This window comes from Nyctereutes procyonoides, unplaced genomic scaffold (assembly GCF_905146905.1).
Source record: "Nyctereutes procyonoides isolate TBG_1078 unplaced genomic scaffold, NYPRO_anot_genome, whole genome shotgun sequence".
In the NCBI taxonomy this organism is placed as follows: Eukaryota; Metazoa; Chordata; class Mammalia; order Carnivora; family Canidae; genus Nyctereutes; species Nyctereutes procyonoides.
The window spans coordinates 27,005,770-27,025,470 of record NW_026575140.1 but is presented as its reverse complement, the minus strand read 5'-3'; the positions used below and the strand labels follow the sequence as shown (position 1 = coordinate 27,025,470).

The following is a 19,701-nucleotide window of genomic DNA, read 5'->3' as shown; positions in this document are numbered from 1 at the left end:
CATTAGCTACCATTCTTTTTCTTTCTAAATCCTTAATCCATTGTAGTTGCACAATGGATACATAATAAAAATGAATGCACATAACTCTTAAAGAACTTCTTCCATGTGCTGAGTTAAACTACAATCTACTACAAAGAATTTTTTCAGCTAAATTATTTTGATTCTATTGTTCCTCATTTAAAAAGTAATTAATTCTACCTGTTACATACATCTTACAGAGATGGCTGAGAACTGAATGTATCCATCTCATACCAGTAATCTTAATGAAAATATTTCTATGAGTGTTTCTGGGGTTTTACTAAATGAATAAAACAAATGACTAACCAACAAACTTTCCATAATGTCCTAGTGTTTTCAGGGGCACCTGGGTGGCTCAGTTAGTTAAGTGTCTGCCTTTGGCTCAGGTCATGACCTGGGGTCCTGGGATCGAGCCCTGAGTAGGGCTCTCTGCTCATCCGAGAGTCTGCTTCTCCCTCTGCCCCTCTCCCTGTTCATTCTTGTGTGCACTCTCACGCTCATTATCTCTCTCAAATAAAATCTTTTTTTTAAAAAGTCCTAATGTTTTCAATATGGTATCATGGAATGCTTGACACAATGTGCAGTAGGGCAGTAATAAACTGCCCATTCATTAAGTTCAAAACACAGATCAACTAAATGTCCATCTTTGCCTTGCCCTCTCAAAACCCAAATTTTCTCATTTTCCTTTTCTTAATAAAAATCAAGAGCAAACAGTAAGCTGCTTTAGTTGCCAAAAACATTAATTAGAACTCCTTTCAAAGAGGCTTACTTTGGGTTTTGGAGTTGTCTTTTTAAAATCTTACTAACATAAACACACATACATGCATGCATGCGAGAAAAGCAAAAGTTCGCACTGAGTGGGCCCAAGTGACTCACTTACCTTGTCTCAGGGTTGTAGCCTAATATGTAGAAAAATGAATCCACCCGAGCTTTAAACTCTCTAGCAGCAAATATGTCAGAAAAATGGGAGATGTTACACTTCCCTCTGAAAATAAACAAGCATAAAAAATATATTAGTATCACCGTTGACTGCTTTGCAAACCAAAACACTATTGGAGGGATGCAGGTAGGGGAAGACTAACTAAATCCACGTTACTCTAAAAACATGTAAAATATGGCTAAAGACCCCATAACTACCAGTTCAGAAAACTGGGAGTTCCCAAAAGAAAGAAGAAAATGTCCAACAATGTATTTTTTTGTTTCAGGACTGCTTTCACCTACAACTTCACAACTTGACTCCATTTACCTCAGCATTTTAGTCATGGAATAGAATTAATTAAACCACAGCGGTAAATTGAGGGCAGGACTGTGATGAAAGGATATTAAACTAGAAATGACAGGAAAATTTTAATTTAAACCCAGTTAAATTACTTTACAAAAATAAATCCGCCTAAAGCCTAGTTTGTAAATCATCAAAACAAAATGGGCCTTTTCTTCCTCTCACTTTATTGCAGGCAGAATGTATAACTGTCAAATATTTTACTTCTCTTTCAATGTGCAAGAAATAAACTGACTTGGAAATTAAAACCAAGAGACTTTAGCTTTTTAAATATATAGACTGGCTCTAATATATAAATACACACTTCCAAATTTTCAGGTAATGTTAAATGACTGTAAGTTGGAAAACACTTTCTCACAGAAATATTGAAATAAAAAGACTTTCAGGTTCATCTACCAACAAAATTTAAAACACATTATAGCTGAAAACTCTATAATCCTACCAAAGTCCTTAGAACACACACACACACACACACACACACACACACACACACACACACACACACAAGTTGGGAGAATTTCCACAGTTCCCAATGAGGCAGGGAGGTTTTAAGCAACTCCCTTAGTGGTCACAGAAGGGAACTCTAACACCAAGCAGAAGCCAAGGGTTAGGAGCACAGCAGATGGAATTGGAGAATCAACAGCACATCAACAGCACATGCGGGATGCTTCCAGGGGAATGAATTTCTATCACTTCAACAGGCATTTCATTCTCATGAGGACTCCATGAGTTGGTGCATTTAACAACATATACACCAGCTAACAACCAAGGTGTTTGAGAAAAAAACTAGCTGAAGGATAGCAACCTGGGGGTGATATTCATTTGCCTCCTACCAAGAAATTAAAAGGCAATGTCCTCCTCTTCCACGGAGCTTAAGAACTATGACCAAAGCCACAGCAATGCGCAGAAGCTAAGATGGAGCTCAAACAACCTCCATTTTAAAAATTAAACAAAAATGGTTTTGATTTATTGAAGTTGATTTATTGGGAACTACTGATAACATAATGCAGAGCTCCTGAGCACTTGAAATGTGTCTGGTCCAAATGAAGAGAACTGGATTTTAAATTTTATTTAATCTTAATTAATGTAAAATTAAATAGCCACTTGTGGCTGGTGGCTAACATACTGAACATGAATTTATGGAACATTTCCATCACCACAGAAAGTTCCACTGGAAGCACTGATTTGTAAGTAACAGGATACAACTAAAGGGAAATATGGACTAGGAATCAACTTTGCAGGACCAGGACCTATCTCTAGTACATAGCTGGAACTAAAATGAGCTTCTGGAAAGAAAAGGAAGGCAAGATCACTTTTACACATGAACAAACAATGTACACACTCTGAAACTACCCATCAATCTGACATGATGTAATCCCTGAAACCTAGAAAAAATAGGTAAGTTCCTTTATTAGCTGAACAGAGATAAGAATACCTGTTAGACCCATCTTATATTAAGGAGATCAAATAAGAAATCTATGAAATTTTATATACTACTTGGTGCTACACAAAATAAATTATTTCTATCATTGTAAGTAAACATTCTAACATTCTAACATTGTAACTAAAGGAAAGTGATCTCTCTTACTAGTCTTCATCATTACTACATTCATACATTCAAGTATACCCTTCAAATTATTTTTTAAGATTTTATTTATTTGACAGAGAGAAAGCACAAGCAGGGGGAGCAGCAGGCAAAGGGAGAGGGAGAAGCAGGACCCTCGCTGAGCAAGGAGCCCAATGTGGGACTCAATCCAAGGACCCTGGTATCATGACCTGAGCTGAAAGCAGATGCTTAACTAACTGAGCCACCCAGGTGCCCCTCAAGTATACACTTTAACTTGAGTACTTAATCAATGTATTCGTTCAAGGTATAGAATCCCTACGAACCCACAATTCTAAACACAAGCACTGGAAATCAGATGTTTTATTTAGGAAAAGGTTTCTCAGGCTCAGAACTACTGACATTTTAGACTGAATAATTTGTTGTCAGGGGCTATCCTGCACTGAGCAGGCCTCAGTGCAGTATATCCCTGGCCTGTACCCCCATCACACTCACAGTGACAATCAAAAATATCTAAAGACATCGCTAAATGTCCCATGGGGACAGCAACACAACTGGTTTAGGGAAAGCCAGAAGCAGCAGGAACAGAAGTATAACGTCTCATAAATGTCCATGAAACTAATCAATGACCTCATCTACGAGTATGTCATCAATTTACTTTCTTTTTGATTATGTGAAAGCTACTGATTTTTGTATTTTAGCTCTATATCCTGCTACTAGACTGAATTCTTTATTATTTGATACAGTTTAATCATTGGTTTTCTGAGTTTTTCCAGGTATGCTGTTACTTGCAAATAAACATGATTTTACTTCTTTTTTACACTTTCTTAAGACTCAAATTGTGGGATCCCTGGGTGGCTCAGCAGTTTAGTGCCTGCCTTTGGCCCAGGGTGTGATCCTGGAATCCCGGGATCAAGTCCCACATCAGGCTCCCTGCATGGAGCCTGCTTCACCCTCTGCCTGTGTCTCTCATGAATAAATAAAATCTTAAAAAAAAAAAAAAAGACTCAAATTGCATAGGCCCTCTCACAGAACGTGGAAAGTAATGGGTAGCCTTGCCTTGTTCCTGACCTCAGTAGAAATGTCTCTCAGGTATTACTGTTAAATATGATACTAGCTTTACAAAAACATCGGGCAGCCTGGGTGGCTCAGTGGTTTAGCGCCACCGTCAGCCCAGGGCATGATCCTGGAGACCCAGGATAGAGTCCCACTCAGGCTCCCTGCATGAAGCCTGCTTCTCTCTCTCTCTCTCTCTCTCTCTCTCTCTCTGTATCTCATGAATAAATTTAAAAAAATAAAAATTAAATTAAAAAAAACAAATAATCATAGATTTTGAGATATGGGGTCCCCCCCCCCGCTTAGATGTAATAACATCGTATACAATATCAGCATAGTCTCTAATAGGGAGCCTACTTCTTGCATTCCTGGAATAAATCCCAATTGGTCATAATATCATTTTTAATGAGATATTAAATTTTTTAAAGGATCTGATTAATTAGATTTAATGTTTCTTCTCATTAATGTCTGTTTCCTATTTTCCTTCTGTGTGCTTTTTTTGCTGTCGTTCATAATAGCTTTTATTCATACTGGCCTAGAAACAATCCAAATATCCATCAGTAAGGAAATGGGTCAAAAATTATTACATATTTGTAAAATGAAATACTTAAACACTTCACAACAATAACAAGGAAAGAAGTACTGATACATAGCACATCATGGGGGCGGGGAAGTCTCAAATGTTAAATGCTGAGTTGGGATGCCTGGGTAGCTCAGCAGTTGAGCATCAGCCTTTCACTCAGGTCATGATCCTGGATCTAGGATCGAGTCCCTCATTGGGCTCCCTGCAGGGAGCCTGCTTCTCCTTCTGCCTGTGTCTCTGCCTCTGTGTGTCTCCAATGAATAAATAAATAAAAATCTTTTTTAAAAAATTAAATAAATAAATACCGAGTAAAAATAGCCAGGCACACAAGTATGACTCCCATTTATAATGAATGAATTTCTAGGACAGGCAAAATAATTTATGGTAAAAGAAATCAGAAAAATGGTTGCTTCTAGGTAGATAGATTTATGAAGAGGGTGGGTAGCTTAAGAGAACTTTCTGGGATGATGGGAATATTCCATGCCTTGTTCAGGATCAAACAAATTTATCAAAATTCATGAAAATATAAACTTAAAATGTGTTTTATTGTATAAATACTTTTAAGTATTAGGAGAAAATAAAACAGCAAGAGTCCTAGCATGTAACTATGGGTATTTAATGCTGCTGTTCTTGGGGCACCTGGGTGGCTCAGTCACTTAAGTATCTGACACCTGGTTTTGGCTCATGTCTTCAGAGTGAGTCCCATGTCAAGGCTCCATGCTCAGTGTAGGATCTCCTTATCCCTCCCCTCTACGACCCTGTTCTCGTGCTTTCTCTCTCTCTTGCTCCCTCCCTCTCAAATAAACAAAATCTTTAAAAAATAATAATAAGGGATCCCTGGGTGGCGCAGTGGTTTGGCGCCTGCCTTTGGCCCAGGGCGCGATCCTGGAGACCCGGGATCGAATCCCACATCGGGCTCCCGGTGCATGGAGCCTGCTTCTCCCTCTGCCTGTGTCTCTGCCTCTCTCTCTCTCTGTGACTATCATAAATAAATAAAAATTAAAATAATAATAATAATAATGTTGCTGTTCTTGGCAACTAATGAACCATCTGTACAGAGCCCCGAGTACTAAGCAGAGCTGAAGATGGAGTAGGCAAGCCCACTATGGTTGGTATCCATTTCAAAGTATTTTTCACAGCACCTCTTGCTGAAGAGTAGAGCTTAGAATTTAAAGACTAGAGCTTACATTTAAAAAGTGTATAGGTATCATTTTAAGCATTCATTATTTTTGTTCTCCAAAGCACTCTTTTCATCTACTGTCTCAAAAGCAGTACATTATTTGACAGTGTTTGTGGAATGGAGGAGGAGAGACTGTTAAGAGAAAACTGCCATCATTATCATCTTGGTGAAATATGTGGTTTCAGAACCTCCAAGGTCCTATACACCCCATTTCTAATGGGATATTTCACTGTTAACAAAAACATGACTAAAGATCGGGAAGCCCCCTATTTTAGGGGCCTCTCATTTATCAGAAAAAGAAGGCCTAATGCTGGACTTGTTTGAGTATCCCTTGGTGTGGGGGCCCACAGTTCCACCCTGGGCGCTACACCGGCCGGTGGGAGGAGGCAACCTGAAGCGGATGAAGGAGCAGGAAGAGAATATAAATGGAAATATGGCCCAGGAATTCATTCCATCAGAGCTGTCTGTAACTGGGAAAGTCTCTGTATATTCCCAGGCACATGCAAACCCCAGAGAAACTTGCAAAGAGGCACACAGGCATGCACAGAATGCTTACAGCAGCAGACGTGCCTATGGCTTTGGTCATCACCCTTGCCTGAGCACAAAGGGAAAGAAAGATCTTGAGACAGAGTCAGCATCTTGTCAACTGTGAGCCATTTGATGAATGACAGGCAAAGAATTTTTTTAAAGTTTGTTTTTCATTCTATTTCTCTTCCCTTCCTAAAAGTTATCTGGACACTTTTTACGATTCACCTTGATTCATTTACAGTGTCTTGAGAACATCACTCCACAGTTTCCTAAATAGGTACTGTTTGTGTGACAACTGACATCACTTCCACTTCCATGCCTCTGCCTCCCCACTGTCAAATGGAATGTTTTAAGCATCTCTTCTACATATGCTGAGCTCAGTAGCAGTCCATCCTTTAGATCTGGTATTCTTTTTATCATTTAAGGTGGGAACTCAATCCTTTAATTTCATTTGAATTTATGTGCTTAGTATAACTAGCTTTCCTTTGATCAGTGCTTTAAATGCATGCCACAGATTCTAGTACATAGTATCTTTACTTTTCAAAAAAATTCTTTAATGTCATGGGGTGCCTGGGTAGCTCGGTTGGTTAAGCATCTGCCTTCAGCTCATTATCCCAGGGCCCTGGGATATAGAGCCCTACATTAGGCTCCCTGGTCAGCTCTCTCTCTTTCTTTCACATATTCTAGTGAGTCCACAGTTTCATACGTTATTCAGTGCTCAACATGATGAGTGTACTCTAAATCCCCATCACCTCCTTCCCCCCTCCCTTTATTCCTCTCCCCTTTGGTGACCATCAGTGTGTTCTCTATAGTTACGAAATAGGAAGTTTTAAATTTCCCAGTGAAAGGGTCTTTCTATGTTTTCGTTTGTAAACTACAGTTTTATTTCCTTTTAATCAGATATGTTTTCTCTGTGATCTAACATATGGTCAATTTGAGAATACGCCATGGTACATAAAAAAAGTGTGTTCTTTATTATTAGGGTATGAAGTTCAATATACATAAGATTAAATGCACAGAAATAAATGTAACAAGAATGGGAACATCTCTATGAGGAAAATTCTTAAATACTTCTAAACAACACAAAGTAAACATGAACAAATGGAAAAATATCCCCTGTTCTCAGATAGGAAAACTCAACATGGCATTTCTTCATAGTCTGATCTATAAATTCAATGCTATCAACTAGCTATTTAATACAATGAAACATTTTACTATGAATATTTATAGGAAAAACCAATAACTCAGAAAGAGGAAACTATCTGTATTACAGTAAAAAAAATACTACAATGCCTCTATAATTACAAGAGCATGTTGGACAGAATAACAACTCCAGAACACATGGAACATAATCTATGACAAAGGCGGCATTGTGGGCCATTGAAGTAAAGACAGGCTTTTTGGTCTATGTCTGCTAAAGGAAGCACAAAATAGGCTTTTTAATAAATGGTGCTAAGACAACTGGGTGGAACTCTTCTGTAAATCGGGTTTATAGAGAGGCTTTCTAACTAGGACTCAAAGGCCTGAGGGAATAAATGAAAAGATTGACAAATTTGACTACATAGAAGTAAGTTTTGCAAAACTTTTTTAAAACCATAAAAGAAAACTGACAAATGGGAGCTAATATTTGCAACATATACAAAAGAAAATGTAAAGAACTTTAAAAAAATTTATTTATTTATTCATGAGAGACACAGAGAGAGGCAGAGACATAGGCAGAGGGAGAAACAGGCTCCCCGCAGGGAGCCCAATGTGGGACTCGATCCCAGGACCCTGGGATCACGACCTGAGCCAAAGGCAGATGCTCAACCACTGAGCCACCCAGGCGTCCCATGTAAAGAACTTTTATAGACAAAAAGACAAATCCCAAAGGAAATGACATGAACAGGTAATTCACACACACAAAAAAAGACAAAAATATCCTTCAAACATAATGAAAAAAATGCTCAAACTTACTATTAGCAAAATAAAGTAAAAGAATACTTTTACTAAAGTAAAATACACTATTTCTCACCTAGCAGACTGGCACAATTTTAAAAAATGAAACCACACATTTCTACTGGGGAAACAGAGCAATAGAAACTGGATATGCTTTCTGGAGGAGAACCACATGTACATGAGCCTTTCAACCCAGCCATCTCTCTCCAATGAATCTACCCTGATTCACAGCCAACAAGAAGGAACTACCTCTGCATGAGGATGTTCAATACAGCACCACTTATAACTGAAACATCCTGGAAAAAACCTCAATGCCCATTCAAAAGAGAGCAGATGAATGAACTATGGTCCAGCCACACAATAGACTTTATGCAGCTGTAAAAGAGAACGAGGAAGATCTGAATGAGCTATATGGAACAATTACCAAAACATACCATTAAGTAAAAAATGTAAACGCTAAAGAGTTATCTGCAGGATGCTACCCTTCACATAAGAAAGAAGCGATGAAAACATAGACCTGCATTTGCTCATTTGAAATGAAAACATGAAGGAAGGATAAATTAAGAAGCAGGTGGGTAGGAAGGAGGTGGGGGATGGGTCATGATAAGAGCATCGACAACTTGGGTGTCCATCCACAGCCCTGACCCTCAGAAGCATAGCCACAGTCTACACCCTCACAAATCTAAAACTTAACAACAGTCTACATCAACCAATAGGAGCTAGAAGTGGAACACAAGGTCCAGCAGATGAACCTAACTCTATTACAAATGGATAACACAGCCACACCATAAGGAGGTGCGGAAGAACAGAACTGATCGAAGCAGCATTGGAAAACGCTGTCTTGCTGAGATATTTCAAGACTAAAGACAAAAATTATGCAGTAAATCTATTTCTCACAGGGACATGGGTTACAAATTCTGAAACCATATGTATTCTTGAAGAAGATAAAAATATATTTCAACAACAGGAATGGAATTTTTTACTGCTGAAGAAGAAGTTGCAAAAAGAGGCATGATAAAAAAATGAATCTTGTGGTGCTGGACTGGAAGCTTGCGTTCCCTCTCTATTCTAAGCTATGCAAGGATACAAGTCGGCAGTCTGCAAACTAGAAGAGCGATCTCACCAGAACTCAAACACACTGGTACTCTGATCTCAGACATCCAGCTTCCAGAACGATGAGAAATAAATTTCTGTTGTTTATAAGCCACCCAGCTGATGTTATTTTGTTATAGCAGTTTGAATGATTAAGACATTAGTGATCTTCAGAATGGTATTCAGTTCAACTGTATCAAATTAATGCTAATTTCCTGGTTCTGATAACTGCACTACAGTTCTGTCATTCTGTGCTAACAATGAGGAAGACTGGGGGAAACACAGTACTTACAACTTTTCTGTGTGTCACAAGTAGCTCCGATAAAAGAATTTTTACAAGATTGAGAAGTACTCAAGAGCAGAAAGAGTGTATCGTTCAGGTGGGTGCTCCCAGCACCTCTGAGCTCTTCCCCAACTAGCAGCTCAATGACGTGTTAAATGATGAATGAGCCAATAAATAAAACGACTGTCAGGTTATGGTGTTTAATGAAGTACAAAGCACGTAGAGACAACACAATAAAAATGCTGAAGGTAGAGGTTATTTCACATATAAAAACAGGTGATTAAAGTCAGGAAATAATCTTGGAACTACAAAACTAAAAGCTCTGAGGCATCATGAGACTCCTCAGGGAGCTCTCAGGAGCTAAAGGACCAGTATCAGTGCTAAGAATGGTTGGGGAATTGTACAAAGACATAATTAGTCTGTACCAACTACTACACATACGATCCTATATGCCCATAATAAAGTAAAGAGATTGATTAATTCAGAATGAAAAGGAGGGTTTTAGAAGCTCTGCAGAGCCAGTTTAGGGTTTCTTGGCTCAGAAGGCTGCCAGAAAATTCAGGCTAAAATATATCCCCATAAGACAAATCCGTAGTTAAGATGATAGCTTGTTACCTGACCTGAGGATATTTTTTTCCTAAGTGATTCCCTGAAGAAACAGATCATCAGAAAGTTGGGAACCAGCCCTTAAATCATGGAGATATTTATGATACTTGGGAATTCATGGTTACAGGTGCACAGTAAAACACAAAAATTCTGCCAGGTCACACGTCCAGTCACAAAGCAATCTCTGTGGATCCTTTCTTTGATCATCAATAAAACATGATCCTTAGAGTGAAAAAAGTAACAGAGAAAACAAATTGCAAGCGATAATTTTTATTTAGAGTAATAAAATTTATCTGTTTGTTCTCAGAGCAGGTTTATCTCTTCTTTCGCAGAGCATCTAGGGATGGCTCCTCAAGCTAAAGTCTTCTTCCCATACCTGAAGTAATCAAAGTATCCAATCAACTCAGTCAAGAGGCAACAGAAAGATAAATGGATGCTGAATAATTGTGCTGTCAATAACTTGGTACAGAACTACATTTAATTTTACTTTTTTCTTTTCTTCCTTTGATTTTCTTTTTTTTTAAGATTTATTTATTTACTTATTTATTTATTTATGATAGACACACTTACTTACTTACTTATGATAGACACACACACAGAGAGAGAGAGAGGCAGAGACACAGGAGGAGGGAGAAGCAGGCTCCAGGATCACGCCCTGGGCCAAAGGAGGGCGCCAAACCGCTGAGCCACTCAGGGATCCCCTCTTTCTTTTATTTTCTAAGTCCCAATTCAGATTCAGTAACTATAAACACTACTCATGCTACTGTGAGGCACTCTGAGAGACTTTTTCACACCTCTTATCTTACTGGATGTAGAACCAAAAGATGTGTGTTTGGTTTGGGGTTCTGTCATTTAATCACATGGCCTTGAGTAAATTTGTCAAATGAATAACTCAAAAGTAACTCAAAAGTTAATGAATTTGACCCTGATGACAAAACTATGGGGCAGAGCCAGGATTCAAACTGAAGTCTTCTCATTTCAGGGTGCCTGGGATGGCTCAGTCAGTTAACTGCCTGCCTCGTGGTTTCAGCTGAGGTTCTGATCTCAGGGTCATGAGATAGGGAGCCCTGCATTGGGCTCCACACTGGGTGGGGAGTCTGCAAGAGACCCTCTCCCTCTCTCTGCCCCTCCTACCACTTGTGTGCTTGTTCTCTCTTTCTCAAATAAATAAATCTTTAAACAACAACAACAACAACAACAACAAAAACAACAGGATGCCTGGTTGGCTCAGTGGTTGAGCATCTGCCTTTGGCTCAGGTTCTGATCCTAGGGTCCTGGGATGGAGTCCTGCACCGGGACCCTTGCAGGGAGCCTGCTTCTCCCTCTGCCTACATCTCTGCCTGTCTCTGTTTCTCTTTCATGAATAAATAAATAAAGTCTTTAAAAAATAAATTAAAAAAAAAACAACAACAGCAGGAGTCTTCTTATTTCACTCTGGCGTATTTTTTCCTATTTTATCAGCATGACCCAAAAACACTTACATACCAGGGCATAAGGAGAACTCAAAAATACTTCTCTCAAGATACTAACTTTACTATATGGCTACTGATAAATGTAATGAAGAAAAGAAAACAAACAGCAATAGAACCTTAGCTTCAAAGGCAGGGATGAGGGACAGCCAAGGCAAGAATTTAAAAACAGCAGCCAAGCAGCAGTGCTGAATCTCAATAAAGGTTTCTGGAACTCATGGTCCCACAATCTCCCCTGGGAGTAATTTAGTTTGGGGAGAGAAATACTAGAATATCAACATAGAATAAGCTGCAGAGGAAATCTGTCTTCCATATGATTCATGATGGCTGAAGACAATGTGCTCTGTCCTCCCTTACTACAATCCTAGCACCAGCTTAGAAGAGAAAGCTGTGCATCATTATCCTCCTGAAGGAATGCAATGGCAGGAGCCCCCCTTGTAGTCACTGAGTCCCATGAAGTCACACAACTAAGCACTTTGATCTTTGACAAGAAGGGTGCTAAGCACTAACATAATCAGTCTTTCTTTCTCTTCTCTTCCCCGTTTATTTTTTTCACTATGTTCATTTGATCCTTTTTCATGTGTCTATAGACTATTTTGTAGCTTTCAAAAATCATTTTATTTTTGGCAGAACTGCTTTATATCTATAGAGGAAAAAAGATTCTTTTTGTGGATGGTGAAGGAAAAATTGGAGAAAAAAAGTTAAAAGTTGGGGCACCTGGTTGGCTCAGTCGGTTGGGGGTCCTGGCTTCAGCTCAGGTTGTGGTCTCGGGGTGATGGTCTCAAGGTTGTGATGTCGAGCCCAAATCAAGCTCTCCCTCTTCTCTGCCCCTCCCCCTGGCTCACATTCTCTTTCTCAAATACATAAATAACATATTTTTTTAAGTTAAAATTTAATTCCACTACCACCTCCTGCCATATTTTAAAATTAAAGTAATCCAGGGGTACCTGGGTGGCTCAGCCAATTAAGCTTCTGAATTTAGCTCAGGTCATTATCTCAGGGTGCTGGGATGGAGCCCTGCCATCATGTTGGGCTCTGTGCTAAGCAGGTAGTTTGCTTGTCCCTCTGCCCCTCCCTCCAGCTCTTACGTTCTATCTCAAGTAAATATTACACATAAAATCTTAAAAACAAAATAATCAAATCATCCAAATTTGCTGAGAGAAAAGGAACAAATAGAGATGGGGAGGAGGAACCACCATTCAATGCTGCTTTTATAGGAGATGATCTTATAGTGAGCACTCTGCCACTGAGAACCACGCAAGATTACTAAATAATGGTAAGAGCCATACAGATTAGCTCAGATGCAGACAAATGTCAATACATGTACAAGCATTTACTGAGCACGTACTAGGCCAGATCATTAAATTATTATGTGACTACTATTATCTGATATCTTTGAAAAAAAGAATCAAATTGTCAGGATGCACAAAGAGCTAACAAAATCAAATTTAAGATGACAGCTATAATGAAACCACCTCATGGCCACTTCAAAGATAATACCATAAGAAGAAAAAACCTAATCAGTAAGGGTTCTAATCACATCCACAGTGAAAAGCAGACATGGAATTACCATCAGCATTCCAGATCTTCTGTGCCTAGGAAGAGGCAGTGACAACACAGTTACACATCTCCAGAAAGTGTGTGATTATAAACCTAGTTAAGTACATTCACTGGATCCAGCTGGAATTATGTGAGACAACTGGTTCCTCTAAAAAGCTTAAAACAGAGGCTCCTGGGTGGCTCAGGTGGTCAAGTGTCTGACTTCAGCTCACATCATGATCTCAGGGTTCTGGGACAGAGAGCCATAAAGGGCTGCTCCCTGCTCAGCAGGGAGTCTACTTGTTCCTCTCCCTTTGCCCCTCTCCCTGCTCAGGCTCCCTCTGTCTCTGTCTCAAATAGGTAAATAAAATTTAAAATGTTTTTTTGATTTTTTCAAAAAATAAAAAGAGTAAATAAAGTAGTATAAAATGACTCCACAGAATCTGAAGAGCCACTAATATTTAAATATATTCACTTGAAGCAAATATACCAAAACATATTAAATAACCAGAGTTATGTCTCACATATTTATTTATTTTAACTTCAACTCTACTACACTGCTTAAAATCAGGTACCTTAACCAATGACACATTATAGAAACAGGAGGGAAAAGGACGCCTGGGTGGCTCAGTGGCTGAGCATCTGCCTTCGGCTCAGCGTGTGATCCCGGTGTCCTGGGATCAAGTCCCACATCTGGCTCCTTACAAGGAGCCTGCTTCTCCCTCTGCCTATGTCTCTGCCTCTCTCTCTGCATCTCTCATGAATAAATAAAATCTTAAAAAAAAAAAAAAGAAAAAGAAAAGAAAGAAACAGGAGGGAAAGAACATATACAGCAAGAAAAGAAAGAATGCCAGGATCAAGACACTTGGTCTTAACAGTTTAATGGCTCAATACATCCATCCAACCTTCCATTAACTTGCTTTGCTCAGCATCTCAAGTTTAAGACTAGAAAGTTATTGCCACAAAGACATAAAGAACTTGTGGGAATTTTGGAAGACCTTATAAAACATCAGAAGAATGCTTGAAATTTATCTAAAGTCCTGTAAGAAGCCAATCTACCACATATACTCCTTCCTATACAGCAGGGATTGGCAAACTATGACCCCTGAGCCACATCTGGTCTACTGCCTGTTTTTATACAGTGGAGAACTAACAGTAGTTTTTACATTTTTAAATGGCTAAAAAAGAAATCAAAAGAGCAATATCTCCTGTGGAAATTAAATGAAATTCAAATTTTAGTGTCCATAAATAAAGTTTTATTGGCGTATACCACCTCATTTATTTACATATTGTCTAGGACTTTTGTACTATAATGGCTGAGCAGAGTAGCTACACATGGGAGACCATATGAAAGACGATCTGGCCCAAACCTGCCCTAAAGGTTGCTACTAATTTGCCTTGAAATAACTGGCTTTAGTTATGTAGCTTTGCACAAGAGACTCCAGATGGTTTTACCGAATACCATCTGAGCAATATAAAAGAGAAATTATTTTATCTCATTATAGCTAAGCTAAAAGCAAGCAAATCCCTATGACTTATTTTTTTTCCAACTGTATTCTTTAGAAAAAGAAAGTAGTCTTTCACCCTTTACTCTTTCTAGTTGGGAAAGAGTTAAAAGATTATTACTTGTCTTACTTCCTCTACCACTTAAGAAGCCCAAAGTCAGGGCGCCTGGGTGGCTCAGTGGTTGAGTGTCTGTCTGCCTTTCGCTCAGGTCATGATCCCAGAGTCCTGGGATCAAGTTCCACATCAAGTTCCCCGCAGAGAGACTGCTTCTCCCTCTGCCTATGTCTCTGCCTCTCTCTGTGTCTCTCATGAATAAATAAATAAAACCATGAGGCGCAAAGCTTGGTCTCATGGTCACTTTTTCACATAATTACCTAAGGCTACCTGCAATATTAACTCCTTACTCAGAATAAAATCTTCAATATATTCTAACTCCAAGCTTTTTGGTAGGAAACTTTTCATACATACAAAAAAATTGAAAGAATAGGTCAATAAAACTTCCTATACACCTGCCTATGCTCTCACGTACATGCTGCTATGTATGTTTCACCGATTTCTCTGTCTTTTCTAGTAGAAGTAACTGATTCTTTAGAAAAGAATCTGGAGATCATCGTAACACTTCATCCTAAATACTTTACCAACCAGTGCCAGGATCCTAGTTTTCAATACCAGCATACTAATAAAGGAACAGAGATGCAAAACTTCCAAGGGGACATAAAAAATTTTTTTAAGTTGTTTTTTCCCCACACACAGATTAATGAAAATACAAGTAACATCTGAAATCCCAATAATCTACAAAGTTAATTAACCCTGGAGTGTTAGCTTACTGAGACCGTAAGAGTAGTCTGATTAACAACATGATTATCAAAAGAAATCAGGATAGCTCAGACTCACTACCTCCCATGCTTGATGACTGCTCCTTCGCAGGAAAGACCACGTCTCCGGTACTTACCTAAGGGCAGCAGCATGGTATGTGTCAACGTAATCAGAAATGAAGAGCTCTCGGTTCTTGATAACTGGGTCTGTAATGACAAGTTCTCTTCCAGAGTCTGTCAAAATAATTAATTAAGAGTATATTAAAATTGAGCCTCCCAAAACAATTAGGAAAAGTTTGCAAAACCTTTCTTTCACGTTCACCTGCCACTAAAGAAAGTACAATAAATAACCAGGTCTGGTCAGGAGGAATAACAATAGGAACAAAGTATGCCACTGAGTGTGTTTTATGCCCTTTACTAAAGTCCTCACATTTTGCTGAAATGCTTTAAGAAATAAAAAAAGAAGAAAGAAGAAAACAATCACATTTTAACACACTTCTGAACTACTGAAATAGTGATTCTGTCCATTTTAATTTCTTATTGCTAAATATTCCAGGATGGAGTGAAATCATACTGTTTCTGTTGAAAATATATAACCAAGTTACTATTTTTAATTAGGAACCATAATTTAACTATTTTAACAGAAATTTTTATAGTTTCAAAGAAGCAAAAAACTAGTGATTACAAAAGAACATCATTCTTTAAAATTGTTTTGATTACTGCTTTTTTGACTCAAAACCCATTACCAAAAACAGTGGAGATGAGTGGGCAGACTACAGACATCAGGGCTGACCAAGCTGAATTCTGGCCAGGCTGGGACCACTTAGTAGACATGTCACCTGGCAACTCCTTGAGCATCTCTACCGCCTCAATTTCCTCACCTGAAAGTGGGCAGTGACAAACTCTAACTCATATGATTAATGGGTAACAAATGTGAATCAGCTAGCATGAGGCCCAGTGCCGCTCAAAAAAAAAAAAAAATCAATAAAAATGCACGATTATACAACTAAACAAATGCAATACACATTTTATGTGCATATCTCACATGTTGATAAAATTAGGTAGAAACTACAATGCCAGAGCAAGAAAAAAATAAAAGATGCTCTGAATTACCTTCCTGATTATTGTGAAAGTCAAGATGCAAATTGAATCCCAAGTCCCTCAGGAAAGCTATGCTTTCAAAACTGAAGTTCACAGCCCTGAATGCAGAAGTGCAATCATACAGATTATTGAAAAGGAAAAAATAAATAAATAAAATGTAACCCTAGTGTTTTAAGTATTATTAGCTCATCATTAGGGGAGAAAAAGTAATTTAAAAAATGAAATTACCGTTATTTTCAAAGAAGACCTATCTCTATTCCAAGTTTAAGGGGAAGATGTTATTGGCACATCTCTCTGGTTGTTTGGGGTATTTTAAGGCAAAAATAATGAAAGAACTCAGCAAAAGTAAATAAACATTCCTATAATTTCCTTGGTTATGAAAAGCTTTTTTAGAGACAACTTTTAGAGACAATTTTTCATAGTGGTCATCTCCATTTAATGAATGTTTTCAGAAACAGCCTTGTCCAAAGCTAACAAGAAAATGTAAAAATCAAACCAGGACATATTTACCATTTTCATTATGCCGATCCTGAACCAAATGCTGGTACACAGAATCTGGAACTTCAGACTGACGGTAGTACCATTTCACGTTCATGAGTAGATGGTCCCTCTTACTCTGAAAAGGAAAATCTAACAGCATTAGGAACAGGATTTCGGGTGCCACTGGTGTATACCATACCCATGATCAAAAGCCCCTGTAAACAGGTGGAGAGGCAGAGAGGGAGACTCACAATTACTATAAGGACCACAAAAATACATTAAGTCAATGATGAGGTCAAAGGTGTTTTTAATCCCAGCCAGAGCACCCTCTAACCCTATCACTCAAAATGCTTTATTCCAGGAAACCAAAAGAGACGAAGCTTGAGCCTATAAATCTCCTCAGTTTAACCAATTCATTCACTATTATATTCTTTATTTAGCATTAACTACACAAAACTACATGAGCACATCCTTCTATCTTAATTCTTAATCATTCTGGTAAAGAGTTATAAATTTTGTCAGCGCAGTGTCAAGGCCATTGAGGACATTGTTAGAAAAAACTTACCCTGCAAGGCCTGGCACAAAGTCATCTCTCTGAGATGCGCCAATCTCCCAGACTGAACTACATCCCCCTCCGTGGTACTGCCACCTGACTTGCAGTAATTGCTACATGGTAAACTAACATACAAACTGTGGGTAGCGGTAAAGGTACTAGCAGTCCATGGAGCAGATTCTACTTTAGTCATCTTTGAATTTCCAGAGAATGGAACAATGTGTTCATAAATATTTATGAATACTAAAGTTCTATTATGATCACGGGCCCCTAAATGTTTGTGGAACACTTAGTCATGTTATCCTCAGAAGCTAACTTTGCTCCTAGAGCTCATTCAAGAATAAAGGAGGAAATACTGCCTTTCTAGTTGAAGGCTATGGGGCCACAGCCTGTAGGAGATTGTGTCTGTGCACTTGGCTGTGAGATAGCTGAATATGGCAGTGTACTAGGGCTTCCATCGCCTCATAATATAATTTCTAACCCAAGTGAGGGCCTTAAGAGACCTCCCCAAGGTTAATGCAATATCATTCATTCCTCTTAGCTGCATCTACCTTCTCATCACAAGTCAGCAGGTGAGTCAGAAATAAATGAGAGCTAAAATTCAAAACCCGCTTTATGTTTATGGAGATGATCAAGTCCTAAAATATGTCAAAGGAGACTTCTTTATGAAGTAAGATGCTTTCTGCTTAAATGAGAGGTATGTATATGGTCTTCACTTAAATACCAGAAAGCCTCCCCCCCCCCAAAAAAAAAACCAACATAAAAACCTTCACTGAAATACTTAAGCCATTTAAATGACTAGAAATAAAAGAATCGCCAGAAGTCTTGATAAACTCAAATGTGAAGAAGTGCTATTCCAATGTGAATATCAACACCAGGGTCTGTACTTTATAATTAACTGTGTCAGACAAGCCTACAAAAACAGGGCATCATTACTGGTTTGCATAAAACAGACTGTACACAAAGAATAAACTTACATACCGGGTACTTTTTAGTTTTTATCCGTTTTGCATTTTTATATTCTACACTTTTATACTAAAGATGAGAAAATGAGGATAAATCAGTGTTAACATAAAAAGTATAAATGTCACATGCAAGAGTTTATACACAAGAGCAATTAATTACTCCCTGCAGAGAGAATTGTGAAGAAGGTAACAACTGACCGGGGGCGGGGGAATGGGAAAGACCTGAGGAAGCCACAAAGAGAGAGAAAGGAGAGAGGAAGCACTAGACATTCCTACGGTCCACCTAAAACATGTCTCCACACATTGCCAAACGTTCCAAAGGGGCAAAATTACCACCCAGATGAAAATCAATAATCCAAGAGTTTCCTTTATAAAGAGAGCTAATGAGAATAAAACCTAGTTTAAGCACAATCGGAAGGGAACATGGAATGTAGTAGGTAAGAACATGGTAACGTCTGTCAGAAGTTGGGTTTAAACCCCATCTTCACCACTTCCTAGCTATATGATTACCTGTTACGGGCATGTTAATAAGATATTCCATCTCCTCTTTTCTATAAAATGGGAATATTGAAACCTATATTGACTGACTGAAAGAACGAAGGCTGGAAAAGCATCTGGAACTGAGTCAATAATACTCAAAAGAGTAGTGTCTTCTGTTAGTAGGTGACCATAAACAGTGCTTCACAGAAAAAATTCAGGAACTTTGTTGAGAATCATAGGAGTTATATCTTTATGAGAATATGGCTTCTTTCAAGAGATGACAGAGATCTCCAGTTCCTTAACTACTAACGGATGTCTCAGTTCTCACAGTAATGAACTACTTGTAAGTATTTAATGGAGCCCAAAGGAATTCAGATCTACTAGCAGACTTAGCAACAATGCTCTGAAATCTATACTTCTATATATTTTTTAAACACATCTAAGATGTCGGAAAACCTGAGAGGCAACAGAAATAAGCTTTTAAAAGTAGCATAATTGGCAACCATACAATGTCTATTTTTCAGAACCAAGCCAACAATTCTGATGACCTTTGGAGGTTTAATCTGTGTTAACTTCTGACTCTAGCACACTTAATGATCACACACACACACACACACACACACACACACACACACACAGAAAATTACTGCACTGGTTTATTCGTAC

General features: G+C 38.4%; 1 protein-coding gene across 6 annotated transcripts in view; it reads right to left on the bottom strand.

Annotated features, from left to right (window-relative positions):
* RERE (arginine-glutamic acid dipeptide repeats) overlaps positions 1 to 19,701 on the bottom strand; it is a 412,302-nt gene that overhangs the window by 155,222 nt on the left and 237,379 nt on the right. For all 6 annotated transcript variants that reach the window (XM_055305059.1, XM_055305063.1, XM_055305064.1 and 3 more), the window contains 3 exons: positions 17,068 to 17,173; positions 15,594 to 15,690; positions 899 to 1,003 (listed from right to left, as the gene is read on the bottom strand). In XM_055305059.1, coding sequence (XP_055161034.1) covers positions 899 to 1,003; positions 15,594 to 15,690; positions 17,068 to 17,173 — 308 coding nt within the window. The remainder of the gene's footprint in view (positions 1 to 898; positions 1,004 to 15,593; positions 15,691 to 17,067; positions 17,174 to 19,701) is intronic.